The sequence below is a fragment of the Anomaloglossus baeobatrachus genome, chromosome 5 (assembly GCF_048569485.1).
Source record: "Anomaloglossus baeobatrachus isolate aAnoBae1 chromosome 5, aAnoBae1.hap1, whole genome shotgun sequence".
Taxonomy (NCBI): domain Eukaryota; kingdom Metazoa; phylum Chordata; class Amphibia; order Anura; family Aromobatidae; genus Anomaloglossus; species Anomaloglossus baeobatrachus.
Genome location: NC_134357.1, coordinates 131063513 through 131085871, shown reverse-complemented (window position 1 = coordinate 131085871; position 22359 = coordinate 131063513). Strand labels below are relative to the sequence as shown.

Genomic DNA, 22359 nt, shown 5'->3' with positions numbered 1-22359 from the left:
CACGTCTCCTCTTAGAGCGCGTGTGATAGATATAATCGTGATTCGTGATTAACCACTACGGTACTTATGTATTAAATCACGTGGGAAGAGGCGCAGGAAGCCTCCAATCACGTGAGCAGAGTACTGTTTGTAAACACAACAAGCTCCGCCCTTCGCACTGATTGGCCGCCTGCTAACCCGGAACTTGTCGCTGACAAGAAGCGTTTCTTCTGGTATTACTATAGCCCTTGATTCTTATGGAGTGGAGAGAGCTGTGTCCCACCTGTCCTACAGCGCACGCACAATTACGCTGCTGTTCTCTTACCTGAGCCGCTGTAGAGAAGTCGTTGCCCAAAACCAACATGGCGGCGCCCACATCATCGGGAGATTGTTGTGCCCGGAAGTGACGTCAGTGAGAGGCGCGACGCTGCACCTTTGCCTGTGTCTTGGATTGGAGCGGTAGGTTTGAACACTCAGGTGGTTCTGTGCAGATATGTGAGTACTTGGCTGCAGTGCACTGCTCCAGCAGGCGGCGCTGTTTTTGTGGGCACCTCTCTGTGCAGGGGCACATATTTTGGGCACTGGTGCTGGTTATGGACTGGGACTCAGGCAGAACAGTGAGGCCTGTGTGCTCTGCATGGAGCTCCCTGGCATAGCCTCCATTCACTGAGCTATGTGCTGGAGCTCTGCAGCACACCGATGGCTATGTGCCACAGGTTACCCCACCAGTGTGTAGGGTCCGCACCCTACTGCGCTGTTCACACTGCCGAGCTGTGCGCACCATTTATTATGAGGGCATTAACACTAGAAGTCCCAGGAATTTCGAGCTCCATAGGGTTCCAATGGTAGAAATGTTAAATGACCCCTCTCTGGGACTTCTAGTGTTTAAGGCTTCATTACATCTGTCCCCTCGGTCCCACAGAAAGGACTTTAAGGGGTCTTCCAGTTTTGGAAGGAAAACCGCGGTCCCTGACTGCTGCTTATTTTACTCCCCCATTCCAGAGATGAACCACTGCACCTGGAGTCTGTTATGGTCTGTAGCGCTGATGTCATGTCTACACCACTGCAGCCAATCGGTGACCTGCTTCAGCAGCTCCATCAGAGCCACAGAGCTTAGTTATTGACTGCAGCGTGATCAATGTGATGGTAACACCGCCGCAGACGAAGAACCAAGTGAGTGTCAGCTCTGAACCCAAGAGCAAAGAACAGTTTGCTGTATACAAATGCAGCTGATGAAAAGAGGTTTTCCACAACTGGAACACCCCTTTAATGCTCCTGTTGTCAAGAAAGGAGAATATTTGCTCTCCTAGTGATCAGTTAGAAGAGGAGCCCCCTGTCACTTCTCACTGCATGGAATGGGTTTACTGGTGATGAATGTAAAATCTCTTTAGAAAACATAAAAAAATGACATTACGTGACACTAATCAAAATTAATAGCTAACCAGGTTAAAAGTAACTGGACGTCATTATTTTCCTATGTAATCCGTCCCCACCATGTTATCACTTTCCTGTAACCTGTCTACAGCACCCCCGCTTACCTTAAATAATAAAAATATCCCTTGCTGTATAATGATTGATGAGTTTGGCATCTTTGGACCACGCTCTGCACCTTTGTGTCAGGTAACACTGCCCTTTTCCAGTTATTGACATGGATGACATCACCTGTCACATATATGGAGAGCGTTACTCTGCACCACGCTCAGCAGAGAAAATCACACATGCGGAAGTCATTGTGTCAGTCGATGCAGGAGATGTCATCCTGGTCAATCAGAGGCAGCATGGCAGTGTAACCAGCCACCATGGGGGCAATGTGTATGGTACACAGACGCACATTGAAATGCTCAGTGCTCATTATCATACAGCCAAGACACACTTTTTTTTATCTTTATTTTTTTAAAGTATGCCAAGGTGCTACAGAGGGTTGTAGGGAAGGGAACAAACCTGAGGACAGATTCATTTAAAGAGGATCTGTCACTTGCTTGGTAAAATTGAGGTAAATACCTTGTAGAAAAAAAAATCTGAGCTTCCCTGATTGGGCAGCTTATTTCCATTTTGCACTGCGTTAGTCCATTGCAGAGATATATACGGTACATTTTGTTGCTTCTGGAGCTCAGAATGTGAAATAACTGCTTGCAGTTCAACTGGGCATTTCTTCAGAGTCTTCCCTGTTAACGTGTACTTTCCTCACTCTCTCCCAGACGCTGCTCGGCAGCAGATCTGTCAGTCTCAGATGCTGCTGAGCTGTGATTGGTAGCGTCTGGGCTGGTGTGAGAAAAGTGCACATCCACAGAGAAGACTCAGGCGAAAAGCCCAGTTGGACTGCAAACAGAGACCTATTGCTCTCCAAAATAAACAAATGTGAATGTAGCGCCCCTGAAGCAATCCGGAGCAACAAGGTACTGCATCCTGTCAAAGATGCAGGGTCTAACCCCAGGAACCTGGAAGACCAGTGCCAGTAACACCAAAACATACTGTAATCCCTGTTTTTCCCTTTCCCCAAGGACTGGTAACAGAATAGAGTTGGACCCAATGGATTTCCACCCAGGGTTGGCGCTGATCCAGTCCACTAGACGACAACCAGGTGGGGAGGGGTCAGAGAGTCAGTAAATAGAAGTGAAATGAGACGAACGCAATCGCACTGACGGGAGAGTGTACCGGTGACTTGAGAGCCCAGGCGTGTGGTTGTCAGTGGAGTACGGTGGAGTACTCACGGAACCATATCACCGATGGGGTACAGAGGCCTCAGTCAGGCAAACGCTCCAGGCAGAACTGATAAAATCTGCACAGTGAGGGGACCATCCAGGACCTCACTGACCGTAAAGCCCTGGTGCACCAGTAGTGACGGGAGAAAAAGGGACCAGAACAGAAAACCGACCCTACAGGGTTCCAACTTCCCGCCGTATGGACTAAAGACTGAGAGACTACAAGGAGGGGACCCCCAGACGCTCCAAGGCACGGGGACCCACCAACTAGAGAAGGGTGCAGGGGAAAGAAGCCACCAGGTCACCAAACCGGCACTGGGACTAAGGGGACCAGTGGTAAAAACCAGCCTTCCTCCGGGTACCAGCCATCCAATCGCTGTGAGTAAAGGCCGCTTTACACGCTATGACATCGCTAAAGCGATCTCGTTGGGGTCACGGAATTTGTGACGCACATCCGGTCGCTTTAGCGATGTTGTTGCGTGTGACACCTATGAGCGATTTTGCATCGTCGCAAAATCGCTCATCTGTGACATGGGGGTCCATTCTCGAATATCGTTGCTGCTGCAGTAACGATGAAGTTCGTCGTTCCTGCGGCAGCACACATTGCTGTGTGTGACACCGCAGGAACGAGGAACCTCACCTTACCTGCGTCCCGCCCGCAATGAGGAAGGAAGGAGGTGGCCGGGATGTTCCGTTCCGCTCATCTCCGACCCTCCGCTTCTATTGGGCGGCTGCTTAGTGACGTCGCTGTGATGCCGCACGGACCACCCCCTTAAAAAGGAGGCGGTTCGCCGATCACAGCGACGTCGCTAGGCAGGTAAGTAGTGTGACGGGTCTGGGCGATGTTGTGCGCCACGGGCAGCGATTTGCCCGTGTCGCACAACTGATGGCGGGTACCCACGCTAGCGATATCGGTACCGATATCGCAGCGTGTAACGTGGACTTTAAGAAACCAGTTACACTACAATTCAGTGTGTGGCCTTCCTTCTTTCCGCGCCTAACTCCCTGGGGCCCTGGCCCTAATTGCGGAGGGCCCAACATCCAGGCTGCCACTAACACCAGCCCCAGCTGTGAGAAACTGCAGCCGCGGTTCCATCAGCATAACTGCAACCTGCAAGTGGCGTCACTATACAAGCTTTATAAATGTTCCCCTGTACATAACCCCCCGGACCAAGTACCACATAGCCCTGGGGTGAGACATGAATGTTTCTGGAAAAGAAGCAGGGAGTCATAAAAGGTATTTAAAGGGCTTATCTTGGATTTTTTTAACTATGTGTCTAAAAACTAATAGGCAGATGGTTGCTAACAAAGGCAACTACCTGCTCTGTGTACCTGGTGGTGGCTCAGAGCGGTCACCGGCTGCTCCTGGTAATTCAGCTTCTCCAGGTCAACAAAGCAGCTCTTCTTCTAGTCTGCTCTGTTGACAGGACGTGACTGCTGGCATCATGCTGATTGACAGTCGTCTTCCTGCAGCTTGGTGTAAGCTATCCATCAGCACGATGTTGACAGTAACGCCCCACCAACAAAGCAGAGTGAATGAGAAGCCACTGCTCTGTAGATGTGACATCACCGTCATGAGCAGTTTGTGACTGATCTGTGCTTGCAGACATTGGCGCCAGGCACAACCGGTGGGTAGTTAGCAACTATCTGCCTGTTAGTTATTAGCAACATTGTAAAAAGAAAAACCTTACAACTCTGTTAACTCAGTTGTTTTGAGCAAGTGACAGGTCCTCTTTAACTCCACTAGAGGTGGATGCCGGTCTTATTGTAGAAGCTTTGCATTGTGGCCAAAAGAGGTGGACAACCTTCTGGTATTAAATCTATATATCCTAAAACATAAACTTCTGGCTATATTTTTATGGTTAAATATACTGTAGGGCAGTCATGGCGAACCTTTCACAGGCCGAGTGCCGAAACTGTAGTCCTAAACCCAATTTTTTTTCTGAAGTGCCAACCAATCCTATTATGTAAATAATTGATTGTAACCTTACCTTTGCAGTCTTCTCTTCTCAGCAGGGGGCATGACACTCATGCATGCTTACCACACATTGAAGCTGAGCCCTTTCCAGACACAGCAGTTGATCTTTCTGGAAAATATTGCAGCATATTAGACAGATTTTAGCATGGAATGCAATCAGATGTCACCCTTAAATCCACATCTACATTTCAAAGTCTGAACATCTTGAAATCTCATAAAGACGTACGAGTTGCTCCCCTCCCCTTTCATTGTGTAGTTATGTCCCCCTTCCTGGGCCACTTCTTGGTAAACATATCCCCCATCCTGATATATATGTCCTACATTCTGGTATATTTGTCCCCATCATGGCCCCATCCTGGTAAATATACCTCATCCTGGTAAACGTCCTCCATCCTGGTAAATGTACCCCATTCTGGCATGTTTCCCCATGCTAGTAAATGTACCCCATCCTGACATATTGCCCATCCTTGTAAATGTTCCCCCATCCCGGCATGTACCCCATTCCTGGTAAATGTCCTCCATACTGGTAAATGTTCCCAATCCTGGTTAATTTACCGCCATCCAGGTAAATTTCCCCCTTCCTAGCATGTACCCCCATCCTGGTAAATGTCCACCTTCCTGGCATGTTCCCCTTCCTGGTAAATGTACCCTATCGTGGCATGTTTTCCCCATCCTGGCATGCATGTTTCCTCCATCCTGGCATGCATGTTTCCCTCCCATGCTCGCTTGTGTGTTCTCCCCCCCTTCATGCTGGCATGTGTGTTTCTCCTCCCCCCCCCCCCATGCTGGCATGTGCGTTCTCCCCCCCCCCCCCATGCTGGCATGTGCGATCTCTCCCTCCCCCCCCATACTGGAATGTGCGTCCTCCCCCCCCCCATGCTGGCATGTGCGATCTCTCTCCCCCCCCCCCCCCCCATACTGGCATGTGCATTCTCCCCCACCCCATGCTGGCGCTGGCCCCCCCCAGCCCCACCTTGGCACAGCCGCACACGAGTTATAAAAGAAAAAAAAATCACAACACACAACTAACTTTCCTGCACACGCTCCCCCGCTGCACGCCGCTGGGTCCCCAGTTCCCACGCGGCCAGAAGACCTTATTACGTCGGCGCTGCTCACTGACGCTCCTCTGTCTCCTAGGCAACACACCTGCAGCCTGGGGGAGGAGGAGTGTCAGAGCGATGAGAAATGTCTGCTGCGCTCGAACACAGCTTTGATCTGCCGGCGCGACTGCACCAGCAGATCAAAGCGGCAGGATGAGGACACAGCGTGCGTGCCAGCAGAATGGGCTCTGCGTGCCCCTGGTGGCACGCGTGCCATAGGTTCGCCATCACTGCTGTAGGGTTTATAACTTTTAAGTTTTCCCTATGCTAATAAGCGCTGGGACTAGTCGCAAGTGCGTTGCTTCACCCCAACTAGTCTGCCCTCTTTCCATGGTATCACGCCCCAGTGGGTGCGTTACCATGATTTCCATGATGTCACCACCGGCTCACGGAATTCCCGCTACATTTCTTGGCCTCCTTTAGCCAGGTGCATGCTTGTCGGCTTCATAAGTGCACTGGGCATGATCCGAAGTCTCCTGCACTTCCGACCATATGCAGAGTGTGTCTGAAACCGGGAATGAGATGTGTGCATGTGCGAGATTTCCATGAGCAGGGCATAACAAAGTGCACATGCAATGGAGGGCACTGTGTGGATGATGTAGCACGTGTCATCCACAAGAAGCAAGGAGGATGGCGATCGCACAAGATGGATGGGGTCGCAGGACCCGAGAGCAATGATGCCCTTTGGAATGTATTGGACCGTCCTGCAGGTGAATAGGTGACAAGTTCCCTTTAATCAGGGCTGTGGAGTCGGTTAGCCAATTCCCTGACTCGGACTCCTCAATTTCCATGACTCCAACTCCAATAAATTTACTGTGGTAAAATTGTAGCATCAGGCTTTTAATCATCATTATTATGATGCAATAATCAAGCTATTTAGATAAAATAGATTTATTGGAATGAAGTTTAGAACACAAAGTTTAATAAATTGTAAATATGCAATACACTATGCAGTGAGTGGGGGAAAAATAGTTTTCAACAGAAATGTACAGAATAACATTTGTGCAGTCTATGAATTTGATCTGAGAAATCCTATCACCTCCATCAGATCCTCCTTCATAGATGACTTCAAATCTGACCTGTTTATTTTAAGGCCGAAGATCAACCTCTCTACAGTAACTTGAGTTGGTGGCAAATCGGTGACCACACAGGCAACATCTCTAACAATCTCAGGGCATAAAAAAATTGCCTCCTGCACAGTCAGTTTTGATGAACGGTTGAACCTCTTCTATGTCTTTGAAAGCAAGTGAAAAATTTTGCTGAAATATGGTCAAATTGTTTGCTATGGGAGTGGGATCTCTTTCCCTGCGGCAACACTTTGCCTGCTCCATGTCGTCCAAATATTTTTTCAAAATTAAACTCTCATCTAATGAGGCTGAAGAAATGGCAGCAGTAGCACTGGCAGGATCCAAGTTTTCTTGCTCTTGGCAGTCCTGTAGCCTTTTCATCCTAACTGCTACCTCTCTCAGAGCTTTGTTTCCTTTTAGTAAGCTGTTGATCATCCAGTAATATAAGATGACTTGGGTCCACATAAACAGCTGCCAGAAGAATTTTATTTTCTAATAGCAGTGTCTCTCTCCGTTTCATTGAAGCAGCAATGCCATCTGTGATTAAACCTCCTCTTTGGGACAGGAAAAACAGCAAGTTCTTGCACTCCTTTATGTAAATTCCGGGAGCTAAATCCTCAGCTTGTACTGTTTAGTCACTGTGATTCAGGGAGTAATAAAGATGGCAATCAGGGATGTGTGTGTGTTTTTCTTTCAAATAAAATTTTTCAAAAAGTGTTTTCTTTTCTTTAGTACCAAACGGAGGTTCATAATGGCATTGTCTACACAGGCATGACATTATGAACCTCGGGCTTAGTGCCAGTTTGCAGAAAACTGGCATTAACCCCGTAATATATTACCCAGCCAGCCAATGCATCAGGGCAGCTGGATGAGCCTCGATACAGCACCTGTGAATGGCGCTTCACAACGGAGCCGCCATTTTCAGGGGCAGCTGAGGACTGTTTTTCTCAGCGGGAGGGGCAGAGAATACTTCAGCCTTATCCCGCTGAGAAGCACAGCCCTCAGTTGCTTGCTTGCATCGGGCTGGACAGTGAAAATACAGCGGAGCACATTTTTTTTTTTTTTTTTTAAAAAGAATTGTGAAAAAAGACCTGGGATCCTGTTTTGCCAGCTAAAAGCAAGCAGCCTGTAACTAGCTGCTTTTAGCTGGCAATCCAGAGTTCGGACACAACACGACTACACTGCCACTACTCTACACTACAAAATGGTGAAACTTCCTCTTCCTGAACTATCCTACATCACTTCCTGCGGATTTGTTTGCGAAATCCGCACCAAATCCGCAGGAAAAAGAGCCTGTGGGAACAGACCTGCGGATTTCTTGCGGATTTTACACCTTGCATTGACTTGCATGGGAAAAATCCGCAACAAAATCCGCAACAATAATTGACATGCTGCAGATTTTTCCGGATCAAAATCCGCGGCAAATCCGCCGCGGAAAAATCCGCAGCATGGGCACAGCATTTCCAAAATGCCATTGAAATGGCTTGGAAGTGCCGCTGCTGCAGATTTTCGGTAAATCCGTGGCAAATCCGCGGTAAATCCGCAGCGTGGGCACATAGCCTAAATGGGTGATGAAGCAATTCCTTCAGTTCAGCCACCTGTGTCCATTGACCTTCATTTAATGTTACCTGAGGGTTGGCCATGTCTACAAAAAAGGGTTTAAGCTCAAGCAGTCGCTCAATCATTAAATAAGTGCTGCCCTACTGAGTGGCTTGATCAACAATTGCCCCTTTTCCAGCACATCTCTTTAAGATGGAATCAATTTTCGGGATTTTGGCGGCAATAACCAATTTCCCCACTTTACCAGAGTTCCAGCATGTCCCTCTAGCAGACTATCTCTTATTACCAGCTGCATCGTGTGCACATCACAGCGCATGTGTAAATAGGAGAGAGATGTGAAGGAGCTTCAACAAGATCATCTAATTCTAAAGGATCATTTTGCTGTTTATTGAAAGTTTAGACTTTCCTTAAGAAGTAATTACCTTACTTCTACTTTCGTGTTCACTCTAGAGTCTCTAGCAGCTCTGGGATGAGTGCAGGCATTCTTTGTGTCTTTGTTTTTACCAGGGATGTGGAGACGGAGTCTGTGCTCATTTTGGTGGAGTCGGTATAAAATGGACCAACTCCGACTCCTAAAATATATAATAAATTGGGTACTGTAGTTCAATGCAGAATGTGCTGAATATTTTTTCATAAGAATTTGGGAAAGTTATGAAATGTCCTATAAATGTCTGTTCTGTTCCTGATCTAAGGCTACATTCACACACAGCATTTTGCTGCATTTTTTGAGGATATGTTTTTCAGCTGTAAAAGCAGATCAGCTTTTTAAAAACCACATCACCTGAAAGGTTTCTGAGCTCATAGGTAATGTTTTCAATAGCAAAAGCAGATTAGAAAAACACCACACAAACTGACATGCTCATTCTTTGTGAGGATCCATTCTTGAGCCCAAAAACGGGTCCTCACAAAACGATGTGTGTGAATCTCCTATCTTGAAACCCATTGCCTTTGCTGGCATGCCAGAGTCACTGAATTATTTTTCCATCAATGTTCGATATGTTTGTGATAAGAAAGAAATTGTTAGCAAGACACTGGCAGTAAAAGATAAGCTCATCACAGCAGCCAGTTTCTCCAGGCCTTAGTGGAAAAGGTTCTGCAAGATTACGAACTCAAAAAAGAACAGTTACTTGCTATTGTAAAGGACAATGCTTCAAACATGATAAGTACAATTAGGCTATGTGCCCACACTGCGGAAAATTTGCGGAATTTGCCACGATATTTTTCGCAGAAATTCCGTGGATTTTTCAAAAATCTGCAGTACAGTGAGTCCCCAGCAATTTCTATGGCATTTGGGGAGTGCTGTGCCCATGCTGCGTTTGTTTCTGCAGCGGAAATAATGCGGATTCGCCTGCGGAAAAATCTGCAGCATGTGAATTATTCCTGCGGATTTTTCTGCATGATCCCATACTTACCTGCCTTGATAGAAGACACCGGAGTCACTTCCTCTAGTGCAGAGAAGTGCGCGGTGGAGCCAGGAGCAAGCAGCAGGAGGTGGGCGGGGCCTGCACGACCTCCAGTCATGTGACAGCCAGAGCTAGTGCAGACCCGCCCACCTTCTCCGGCAATGTGCAGACAGACACGGCTGGAAAGTGAAGTGCTGCGTGACAGAGGTAAGTATGAACGCCCCGATCACTCCAGCACTTGTTCTGCATTGAGGATGCAGAGCTGAAGCCATGGTACTGTATCTTCAATGTAGAATGCCCGCAGTATATCTGCAGGATATTCCGCTGTATATCCACAGCATGTAAACAGACAAAGTTGTGCTGCGGTTTTCTGGGAGCTCCTGCGGAATGTCCTGCGGATATATCCGCAGGACACTTTCCCCGTGGGTTCATAGCCTTAAACTGATGAATGAGAGTAATGAACAACAGATATACTGAATCCTAAATTTTCTTCTGTTAGAGATGGAAGGCCACAGTGCTGTTCATGTAACTGAGGAACAAACAGATATCACAACAGAAGAACAGCAAAATGATACTTTAGAATTAGATGATCTTGTTGAAGCTGCGTCAAAACACTTTCATATTCATCACATGCGCTGTGTTGTGCACATGCTGCAGCTGGCAATAAGAGAGAGTCTGCAAGAGGGACATGCTGGAAATCTGATTGGAAAAGTTAGGAAATTGGTTATTGCCGCCAGAACCGCTAAAATTGATTCCATCTTGAAGAGACGTGCTGGAAAAGGGGCAATTGTTGATCAAGCCACTCGGTGGGGCAGCACTTATTTAATGATTGAGCGATTGCTTGAACTAAAATCGTTTCTTATAGATATGGTGAACCCTCAGGTAACCCTAAATGAAGGTCAATGGACACAAGTGACTGAATTGAAGGAATTGCTTAATCACCCATTTACCGTGACTAAAAAATTACAAGCTGGGGATTTAACTCCTGGCATTTTCATAAAGGAGTGGAAGAACTTGCTGTTTTGCCTGTCCCAAACAGGAGGTTTAATTGCAGATGGCATTTCTGCTTCAATGAAACAGAGAGAGACACAGCTATTGGAAAATAAAATTCTTCTGGCAGCTGTTTATGTGGAGCCAAGTCATTGTATACTGCTTGATGATCAACAGCTTACTAAAGGAAAAGAAGATTTGAGTGAGGTAGCAGTTAGGATGAGCGGCTACAGGACTGCCAGGCGCAAGAGGACTTGGGTCCTGACAGTGCTGCTTCTGCCATATCTTCATCCTCATCAGATGATTTTAACTTTGACAAGTATTTGGATGACATGGAGCAGGCAAAGCGTTGCCGCAAGGAAAAATATTTCACTCCGTCTCCTATAGCAGCAGATTGACCAGATTTTAGCAAAAGTTTTCACTTGCTCTCAAAGAAGTAGAAAAATTCAACCGTTCATCAAAACTGACTGTGTATGAGGCAATTCCTTTATACCCGGAAATTGTTAGAGATGTTGCCCATGTGGTTACGGCTTTGCCTCCAACCCAAGTTACTGTAGAGAGGTTGTTCTCTAGCCTTAACATTATTAGGTCAGATTTGAGGTCATCCATGAAGGAGGATCTGATGGAGGTAATTCTATTTCTTACAACAAATTCATAGACTGCACAAATGTTATTTAGTATGTTTGTGTTGAAAACTGTTTTTTGCCAGTTACATAGTTTATTACATAGTGTTATATACAGTATATATATAACACTATGTAATAAACTATGTAAGTGGCAAACAACAGTTTTGAACAAAAACATACTAAATAATAACATTTAGTATATTGCTTATATTTAAGTGAAAAAATTATTGTAGTACAATGTGAACATCAGACATTTAATCATTTTCATGATACAATAATCAAGTTATTTAGGACATAAAATATATTTATTGGAATACAACTTTAGAACATAAAAACTGTAATAAATTGTAATTATATATACACACACACAATATATATGTAATCTATATTACATAGTGTATTACATATTTACAATTTATTACAGTTTTTTTATGTTCTAAAGTTGTATTCCAATAAATATATTTTATGTTCTATCTAAATATCTTGATTATTGTATCATAAAAATGATTAAATGTCTGATGCTCACATTGTACTACAATAAATTTTTCATTTAAATATAAGCAATGTATGTGGGAGTCGGAGTCGGTGCAAGGGAAATTGAGGAGTCTGAGTCGTAGTCGAAGGTTTGGCTTACCGACTCCACAGCCGTGGTTTTTACCCTTATTTGTAGAGGAGGAGCTTCACTACTTATGTCATGTAGCTGAAGTGCAGCACAGATTCCTCTCAACAAAAAGCCTAGATTCTTTGATCAGAAATGGAACAGATTATATTTATAAGATTTTTCATAACTTTCCCAAATTCTTATGAAAAAAATATTCATCACATATTGCATTGAACCGCTGTACCCAATGTATTATACGAGGGGCTGCTGACAAGTCTTTGGCTTTGTGATCTTTTTTTTGTTTCTATGGTAACGAATGTTTCATAACATGAAAGCCTTATGTCTAATATAGGTTTTCAAAATTTTGTGTTTGTTGCTTATGGCAACAGTGTTCTACGCACGCAGGAAAACAAAAGGTCGGAGTCTAATGCGATATTCACAGCAAGTGAGAGCAGAAGAGTGATAAAATTTCTTGTTTCTGCAAGGAACGTCCACGAAGGATATTCATTGTGATATGTCGCAGACATTTGGGGATCGGTGCCCTTCATATTCCACAGTTAAGAACTGGGTTGCCAAATTTAAAACAGGCACTTCAGCATCAATGATGAGGAACGTCCTGGACGACCGAGAGTGGTGGTTGTTCTGGAGATTGTCGATGCTGTGCACAACCTCATACTGGAGAATCGACGAATTTCAGCTAAAGCAATAGCAAACATCATGGGGATTTCCCGTGCACATGTTTGTGTCATTATCCATGAACATTTGGATATGAGGAAGCTAGCTGCAAAGTGGGTCCCCAAATGTTTGACAACAGATCAGAGAAGAATGCATGTGAAAACTTCCCGGTCCATTTGTCTTCGTTACCGGACTGATAAGAACTTCCTGGATCGAGTGGTCACTATGGATGACACCTGGCTTTATTTGTATGACCCTGAAAACAAGGAGCAGTCAAAAGAGTGGAGGCGCAGTGGTTCAACTCATCCAAAGAAGTTCAGAGTGCAAAAATCAGCCACTAAGGTAATGGCGTCTGTGTTCTGGGATAAGGAGGGCATGCTGCTAGTGGACTACCTTCAAAAGGGTTCCACCATCAATGCAAGGCATTACACTGAACATTTGGACCAATTGAAGCAGCTCTGAAGGCTAAAAGGCGCGGCAAGGTGTCCAAAGAAATCTTGTTCCTGCAAGACAACGCCTCCGCTCACACTGCACAAGCAACCACGGCAAAACTGGCAGAGCTTGGCTTCCAGCTGGTTGACCACCCACCTTATTCACCAGATCTAGCTCCCTCCGATTATCATCTGTTTCCAAACCTGAAGAAACATCTCAAAGGTACCAAATTTCACACGATTTCTGATGTCATGGCTGCTACGGATGCCTGATTTGAGGCACAACCAAAATCCTTCTTTTTGCTAGGCTTACAGAACTTGGAATACCGATGGAAGAAGTGTGTTGACATCAGGGGAGAGTATGTGGAATAAATGTAAAGTTTCATCATCCTATCTCGTTTCTTTCTAGGTAAAACCAAAGGCTTATCAACAGCCCTTCGTATATTTTAGGAGTCAAAGTCGGTCCATTTTATATTGACTCTGACTCCACCAAAATGGACACTGACTCCACAGCCCTGCCTTTAATGGGAGCTCTCTTCTGACTAGTGGTAAAACCTATCTTAGGCCCTATGCGCACTTGCAGGTTTTTGCCGCGGATTTCCTGCAGTTTTGCTGCATGTTTCGCTGCATGTTATGTTCATAACATCTCTGCAGTGATTCACCAGCAAAACCTATGGGAAAAAAAATGCTGTGAGCACTATGCGGATTTTGACAGCTGCATGTTTTGCTGCGGGATTCCCGCAGCAAAAACAATTGCATGTCACTTCTTTTCCGCACGTCGCTGCAGCATTTCACTCCATTGACTGCCATGTAATCGTGAAATCCCGCAGGGAATAACGCAGGCAGCAAATTCTGTGTGGTTCATTGCGTTTTCCTGCGTTATTCCCTGCGGTATTTCGCGGTTTACCTGCGGTAATGTTCATCGCTGCCCTGCGGTTTGCAGGGAAGTGATGTCATTATGACAGGAAGAGGAAGCAGAGCAGAGAGTAAACACACACACATCACAGACATAGAACACACACATCACACTCACACACAGACATTTAGAATACACATAGAAAGCAAACTGACATATAGAAAAAAAAACACGTGGGCTCCGCCGTATTTTTACCGTCCAGCCGAGGTAAACACACAGCGGCGGCCCGGTATTCTCGGGCTGAGGAGGGCGAGGGACAGGGTTAATGTCCCAAACCCCCCCTCCCGCAGCCGAGAATATCAGCCCGCAACTGCCCCGGGACTGTCGCATCCATTATGCGTCAGTCCCGGAGTGTCCCCGGCTCTTCCTGTTGCCGTGATGCGGTGGCAATCAGGGTAATATAAGGAGGTAATGGCGGCGCATCGCAGTCACTAAGTCCAGGCTTGATCATGGCAGCGTCTATGAGACAGCTGACATGATCAACCTGTAAGTAAAGTGAATAAACACGCACACCGAAAAATCCTTTATTTTAAATAAAACACAAAAAAGACCCTGGTTCACCCCTTTATTAACCTTTTCCAAAACACAGCTCCGGCGTAATCCATGTCCTGCGATGCTTGCATCCAGCCGCGACTGACACACAGCGCTGAATGCAGCCTCGCAACGAGATAGCAGAGGTAATTAAAGGTCATTTCCCACGGCCGGTAATGGGAACACACTGCTGACCGTGAGAAATGCAGCGTGTGCTCACAGGGACTCTATCTATCCCTCTATCTATTCTTCTATCTGTCTATTTATCTGTCTGCTATCTATCTCAGAAGGAAATTACTTTTTTTTTCTTTTCTTTTTTTTTTTTTCAATGTGCTTTATTGCATTGAATGCATTAAAGCACATGTACCAACTCGCACACGGCAATACCGCAGTAAAACCGCGGCAAACCGCATGCAGTTTTCGGGTGCGGTTTGCTGCGTTTTTTTACCGCGGGTGCAGTAATCTTTCAGACCCTGCGGAATTTTCTTAAGAAAATTCTGTTTTCCAGTGCGCACAGGGCCTAACATTGTCCAGGCCTGGACTATAGTGACTCAAATTTACTGATTGTGGCTGCAGCATGAATCTGAGGTAAGCTGGATTACCAGTGTGATTAATTGGTTGTGTCTTGTAAGTGCCAGGTTAAAATTTCTGCTGACTACCTATTGGCACAGAATAAGTAAATGTGGTTCTATGGATATTTAAATTCATGCAGTGACATTATTTTGTGAAGCTGAACAAAACTTAGTTTCCATGGAAACTCGACATTCCACCCTGGTGACTGAATCTTCTGGTCCTCCATTGACCTGGATTTGAATAAGTTGAAGCTCTGTCTCACTTTTCAGAAGTGATCAGTTTGTTTCCACAGGTAGAGGGTGCTCAGCCCTGTCATATGGCAAATACATCAATAAGCGCAGTGTATAGCTTCTTACAAGCGGGAGGGGACCGGAGGTGGGCTTCAGGCTCTGAGAGGTAACAGGAAGGCTCACCCCAATTCTGAGTAGGGATGAAGGTCACTAAGAGGGGACTGGACAATATATGCTGTTTGTGTAAAAAATCTGACTACCGGTATGGAGGTAGGGATTTGAGGAGGGGAATGGACTAGAAGGGGGTGAAGAAGTTGTGCTGTGACTACTAGATGTGTGGTGATCGGCCTTAAAATGCTTACAGTGATTACTGAGCTGTAGGGGCTGGGTAAAGCATGCTGGGAAGGTGGCTAGTGAGTTCTGCTGTGACTACTGGGAAGGGAGGTGGGCTGGTAAAGACTTGGTGTTAATGTTCATGGGGAAGAGGATCGCTGCTGTGGTTACTTCTTTGTAGGAGCCACTGGGACTACTGGTGAAGTGCAGGGAAGACTGCTGTGGGGGCCATTGCATGCAATTCATACCATTGGAGGTGGGGAAGACACCCAGGAGGAGCTTTGTAGTCTGATTACTGGGGTGAGGAGGAGGGGGACAAAACCTAAAGTGACATGCAGGTGCCAAGTTTGCTCATCCCAGACCATGGTGCATGCATTGTAGACTAGTAATCCTAGAAAAGATTGTCCCCAGTCTGCTATATGACAGCGGTGTGTAACCTATAGCTGTAAACTGACGCCTTCTTACTATATATATTCTATAAAATCCAGCTGCCTGATACTTTACACTACATACGGTAGTATCTATTTTCTGTAAATGATATTCACTCTTCTGTTCCTAATATTTAGAAGAAGTACGAAAAATGAATAATAGCATTAAATATACCACAAATTAATGTTTTTTTGTCCTCTGGTCGGAAATAACACCCTCCACATTGTGACGCTATGAAGATGCGTGATACTCCCCCATTCTGGCTTCTACTGTTGTATTGAAGCCCCAGCTGTCGGGTTGGAGCCCTATTTAGAAAACCTGTGAATTGAACGGCTTTCTTCATCAGTTTGCAGCATTGGATCGGTATTAATTACCGCATTGAATACCAGTCAGTCTAATAGCTGCTCCAGACAGGATTGTGAAGTTGCACAAGTCCATGACTGATCAGACTGGGAATTCAATGCTTCTGTCAAGTGTAACTTTGATCCCTCGACTGCTTCAAAGATCTGATTGATGTTACATCCGACTCGTGACAACTGCAGGAATTGTTTCCTTTTGTTTCATTTTATAATGTGTCCTTCGGTGGCAAATGCTTACAAGATATCCAGCGTTGATAGGGTGAAATGTCCACGTTGTTGTCTCCGAAATATAATAGGATAGGTCTGCTGGAGATCAACTAAAACATTACCCCGAGCTGTGCAGAGCCCTGTGTTCACACTGGTTTGTGGTCTCGAATATCTCCAAGATGCCAGATAGCGCCTGCAAAGTCATTCTGTATTCACTCCTCTTATAATGATATTATTTGCTTCATTTTTATTTTAGAACTAAATCATTTTTGATCAGGAAACAAGTAGGAATATAAGGGGTTAGTCGACTTTCAAAATCAACAGGATTAACAATCCATGATGGTTGTTGCAGACACCTCGACCCATCCACTTAGATTGAGAGACCACATTTCTTTTTCAGCTCTCCATCTTGGGGGCCTAAGTGCCCAAATGGAGCCTTGATGAGATTCACATGTCTGAGAGGTTATACATAGAGAGGGCTCCAATGTGACATTTCAGAAGCATAGGGCTATAAGCAGAATATTAAGATAGTGGTAACAAGTCTATTTCTATAATGTTATTAGATCAAATAAATGTGGTACATGCCACAACCATGATGGCTTTATTATGCCGAGCAGCAATGTGATGTAAGGGCATATTCAGACAGGCATTATTTCTCATCACTGTGCAGTCCATTCACAGTAGACAGCATGCAGACCCAGAGAATTAAAGGGAAACATTCACACTTCCATTTTTATATTTTACTGATCCGTGTATCTGTTTCGTTAAGCTAACAGCATGTTCTTTTCTGATCCATTTTCGTGCGTCAGACTCGGCCTCCCATTGTATGAGGCTGCGCTCTAAATCGAATGTAGAAGACAAATAAGAGAGAATTGTTTGAAATGTGTATTATATCCGCCTAGGAAGCTGATTTCCTACCGCTGGCTTAACATCAATGTTCCCGGATTGAGAGAATTTCTTAAAAGGATGAACTGTCATTGAACTAGAGGAAGATAGGTAGATAATCAGATCTGGGCAAAGTGGAAAGCTTTACCTGAACGCTACCCCCATAACCTTATGTACACACTGAGAATGTTTTTAACTTAATGTGATATTTCTTCATATTTATAGAGTAACCGTTGTTCAAATTCTTATTTCATCAATCAATAGTACACATAAAAATAAGAAACTTTGCAATATATCTTATCAGAGAAATGTGCTTCTGTCTCCTCTAGACTGATTATTCATTCTCAAAATACTCAATTCACAGGTAAAATCTGTAGTTGGTAAAGGCAAGGGTTTCCATTACTGAAATAGGAGATGGCACTTGGTTCTGGTGAGATTCCATGTAGGGAGCAGGGGAAGGAAGGAGCTAGAGGCAGAGAGAGGAGCTAGAAGCAGAGCTCAGCCCTCTACTCCCTCTTCTATCTACTGTAAGATGGTGAGTCTGGGACCTGTTTGTAATAAGATATTCATTAGGACGTATCTGCCTTTTCACATACCTCCATCCATGGGTGTGTCCCCATATGTTAAGTGGAGTCTGTTTGTTTGACACATGGTCGGTATGCAGAGGCTGGGATGCCTCTGGAAGGATTCTGTGAGAGAATAAGGATTCGCTTGTCCTGACCAGGAACGAGCGCCAAACCGTGTTTGTGTTGCTTTGAAGCCGCAAGAAAGCCTGCGTTATTTTGTTGGGTTGGAGTACTGGTTTATGTGTAAGGATGAAGTCACACTTGCGATTAACTCGCACGAGTGCAATGCGAGTAAATCTCGCATTGCACTCGGACCAATGTTAAGCAGTGAGGCAGCTCCCATCTGCTATTTTTTTCTCACTCCAAATCGGACTAAGAAAAAAATCGCAGCATGCTGCGTTTTGTAGAGTTTCTCGTGCAGGTCACTCCAATGCAAGTCTATGGGTACGTGAAAAAAACGGATGTCACACAGACGGCACACACACCATCCTAGTGACATGCGTTTTTCTAAATACATTTATCACGTTGCAGAAAACACTGGAAATGAGTAAGGTCTGTCGATGTCGGTCGATCTCTATCAGTCTGTCTCTCTCTCTGTCTGTCGGTCGGTCGGTCTATCCCTCCCCCCCCTCTCTCATACTCACGATCCCCGATCACCAGCGCAGCAGTGCACGGCTGTCACAAAGCTCCGGTGGCTTTTCCTCTTTTGAAAAAGCCGGCCGCTCATTATGTCATCTAGTAGTCACTGCTTTCCCCGCCCACCAGTGCCTATGATTGGTTGCAGTCAGACACGCCCCCACGTTGAGTGACAGCTGTCTCACTGCAACCAATCACAGCTGCCGGTGGGCGGGCCTATATCGTGCAGTACAATAAATAAATAATTAAAAAAAACGGCGTGCGCTCCCCCCCAATTTTCATACCAGCCAGGGTAAAGTCATATGACTGGAGGCTGGTATTGTCAGGATGGGGAGCGCCACGTTATGGGGAGCCCCCCACCCTAAAAATATCAGCCAGCAGCTGCCCGGAATTGCCGCATCCATTAGATGTGACAGTCCTGGGACTGTACCCGGCTCATCCCGAATTGCCCTGGTGCAGTGGCAATCAAGGTAATAAGGAGTTAATGGCAGCAGCCCATAGCTGCCACTAAGTCCTAGGTTAATCATGGCAGGCGTCTCCCCGAGATACCTTCCATGATTAACCTGTAAGTTAAAGAAAATAAAGACATACACCCAAAAATCCTTTATTTGACATAAGTGACAAAAAAAACCCACCCTCTTTCTCCACTTTATTAATCCCCAAATACCCCTCCAGGTCCGACGTAATCCACAGAGCTCCCACGACGCTTACAGCTCTGCTACATCAGAAGCTGACAGAGAGCGGCCACAGGCCATGACCGCTCTCTGTGAGCTCCCCGCAGCAACTGAAGTGAGTCGCACTATCAGCGATGACGTCACTCAGGTTACCCGTGGCTAAGCTGGATGACTTCAGCTGTGGCCGCGGGTAACCTCAGTGATGTCACCGCTGATCGCGCAGATCACTTAAGTCACTCAGGGGATTTGCGGTCATCGGTGAGACCTTCACCGGTGACCGAAAATGAGGCCATAACACACAGAGCTGCGGGATGACAATGAAGTCGGGTGATGTTCATCCGACTTCATTCTGATCCCGCGGCTCTGTCTGTGTCTGCTGTCAGTGGCCATGTAGCAGAGCTGAATGGCAGATGACATAGCAGCTGAGAATAAAAACGGATCCCATACGGATCACACATGGATTGTACATGGACTACAATCATGAGAAAAATCACAGAATCGCATTGCAGTTGCATTGCACACGGATCAACACTCGGACAGAGCTCATGCTACTTTCTGACTCCAGCCTTAGAAATAAAGTTGCTGGACTCTTAAAATGGCAGTGTTCCTGGTTTGCTATGTCAAGAAGTGAGCTCCAGTGAGTGATTCCTCACGCTACATAAAATCTCATCAGCACCAACTGCCATCTCTTAAAGGGAACCAATCATCAGGATTTTCATATATAAGCTAAAGCCAGTGCTTTACTGGCACTATCGGGCTGATTCTCTACATACCTGTAGTGGTCAGCTCGGATGTTTAGGCTTTCAAATCCAAGAAAGTGAAGTTTATAAATTCAGCAGCTTCTTGAGTGACAGTTGCACCAGAGCAGATAATCTCTGGGTGGCTATTCATATGGATTCCCGCCCCTTGCCTGTTGTTCCTCCCTCTCTCTGTTCTCTATGGTAAGTATTATACAAACTATTCACTTTTTTGAAGGATCTGTGTGAGGTCATACCCATGTGATCTGGTATCCAGCTTTGTTGGCTGAGGCCCCGTCCCTTCTGGTTACATGGGTATGACCTCACCACAGGTCCTTCAAAAAAGTGAATTGTTTGTATAATACTTACCATAGAGAAAGTTGCAGTTAAAAAACTTACCATGTATGGGAAGCTGAGACCCAGGCTATATATGTATAATGTGGACCGGCAAGGTATGGGTGGGGTCGGGTTCACAAACAAAAGACTAACAAATAAAGAAATAATGTTTAGAACACCATTCTAAGTGTGAACTGGGTGCAAAAACCTAAAAAAACTTCACTATATGGAGAGAAGGTATGCACACCAGTGACTATGCAAGGGGAATACATGTAATAGCAGTAACTGCTGTGTGACTACTGGCCTAAAAAATACAATAGCTACATGTAAAAATGAAAAAAATGACAATGGAATCTGCGTTACTGCCATGAAATATGAATAAAGATAAATTTAGCTATTGAATTGATCAATGCAACAGAGCCCCAAAACCTCTTCACGGTATTCTCTTATTTTTGGGGTCCCTAGCTAATGTGTGTCCTCTCTTGCAGTTAAAAAACTTACCATGTATGAGAAGCTGAGACCCAGGCTATATAGTGAAGTTTTTTTTAGGTTTTTGTACCCAGCTCAGACTTAGAGTGGTGTTCCAAACGTTATTTCTTTATTTGTTAGTAGTCTTTCGTTTGTGAACACAACCCCACCCATACCTTGCCGGTCCACATTATACATATACATATATAGCCTGGGTCTCCGCTTCTCATACATGGTAAGTTTTTTAACTGCAAGAGAAGACACACATTAGCTAGGGACCCCAAAAATAAGAGAATACTGTGAAGAGGTTTTGGGGCTCTGTTGCATTGATCAATTCAATAGCTAAATTTCTCTTTATTCATATTTCATGGCAGTAACGCAGATTCCATTGTAATTTTTTCATTTTTGCATGTAGCTATTGTATTTTTCAGTCCAGTATTCACACAGCAGTTACTGCTATTACATGTATTCCCCTTGCATAGTCACTGGCGTGCATACCTTCTCTCCATATATTTCCTCCAATCTCAGCACTGTATGCCACCGCCAATCATGTCACATAAAGTCACTTGACTGCTGCAGCCAATCAGTGGCCACTGAGCAGCTGTAGCATTTGCTGCGCCATCAGAGCACTTTGTTTGACCTGCTGGATACAGACTTGCGGGAAGAAGTGAGTGACAGTTGCACAGAGCACACTTTTGGCTAGGAACAGTGGTTATCACATTTGGTTGTAGTTTTGATGTTTTTATAAAACTGATCCCAGATTGTTGGTAATGCCGACATTGTAGTGATTGAGGCAGTGTCATTCATCTGTGCTGTATTCTGCGTGTCATTCACTGGATTTTGAAAGTGCCCTTTCTATCTATTTCTGTTGCTTCCCCCTCGACTCGCACACAACAAATTGCTGCCTTTTTGTAGAGTCTCGTCTCCAAGCAGAAAGATGTATTGTGAAAGGCTATATTTATTTCTCTATCGCCTGCACTTAGAAACTGAAGTATATTGTAAAATGTAATATGGTGACTTCTAGGTATAAATAAGAAAGGGATGTCTCTGGAAAATATTATCCGAGATGCACTTACAGGATTCATCCAGTCTCGTATACCCAATGCAGATTTAAGGTGAGTTTTAGACTACATTGAAGTCTTTATTATCTACAGCGCACACGCTTCACCTCCTCTCTAGACATCGCATTGGTGAAATTATTGATTTTCTTAAAGGGAATCTGTCAGAACAATCCATCCTCTGTTATATAGTCATGCTGCCCTCTGAAAGATAATGTCATCCATAACTTTATTTATGCAGTTTGTTACTGTGTGAATGCCTATGGAAATTAAGTATGTGTTCTGGGTGTGTTCAGTGCACTGCCCCGG

General features: G+C 45.0%; 1 protein-coding gene across 2 annotated transcripts in view; it reads left to right on the top strand.

Moving 5' to 3' along the window:
* Nucleotides 1-255: 255 nt before the first annotated feature.
* Nucleotides 256-22359, top strand: part of CUEDC2 (CUE domain containing 2) — a 59937-nt gene continuing 37833 nt past the window's right edge. Inside the window, exons 1-3 of one of the 2 annotated variants that reach the window (XM_075347228.1) lie at nucleotides 256-438; nucleotides 982-1152; nucleotides 22017-22107. In XM_075347228.1, coding sequence (XP_075203343.1) covers nucleotides 22034-22107 — 74 coding nt within the window. In that variant the 5' untranslated portion in view covers nucleotides 256-438; nucleotides 982-1152; nucleotides 22017-22033. The remainder of the gene's footprint in view (nucleotides 439-981; nucleotides 1153-22016; nucleotides 22108-22359) is intronic. The other variant, XM_075347227.1, reaches the window with a different exon arrangement.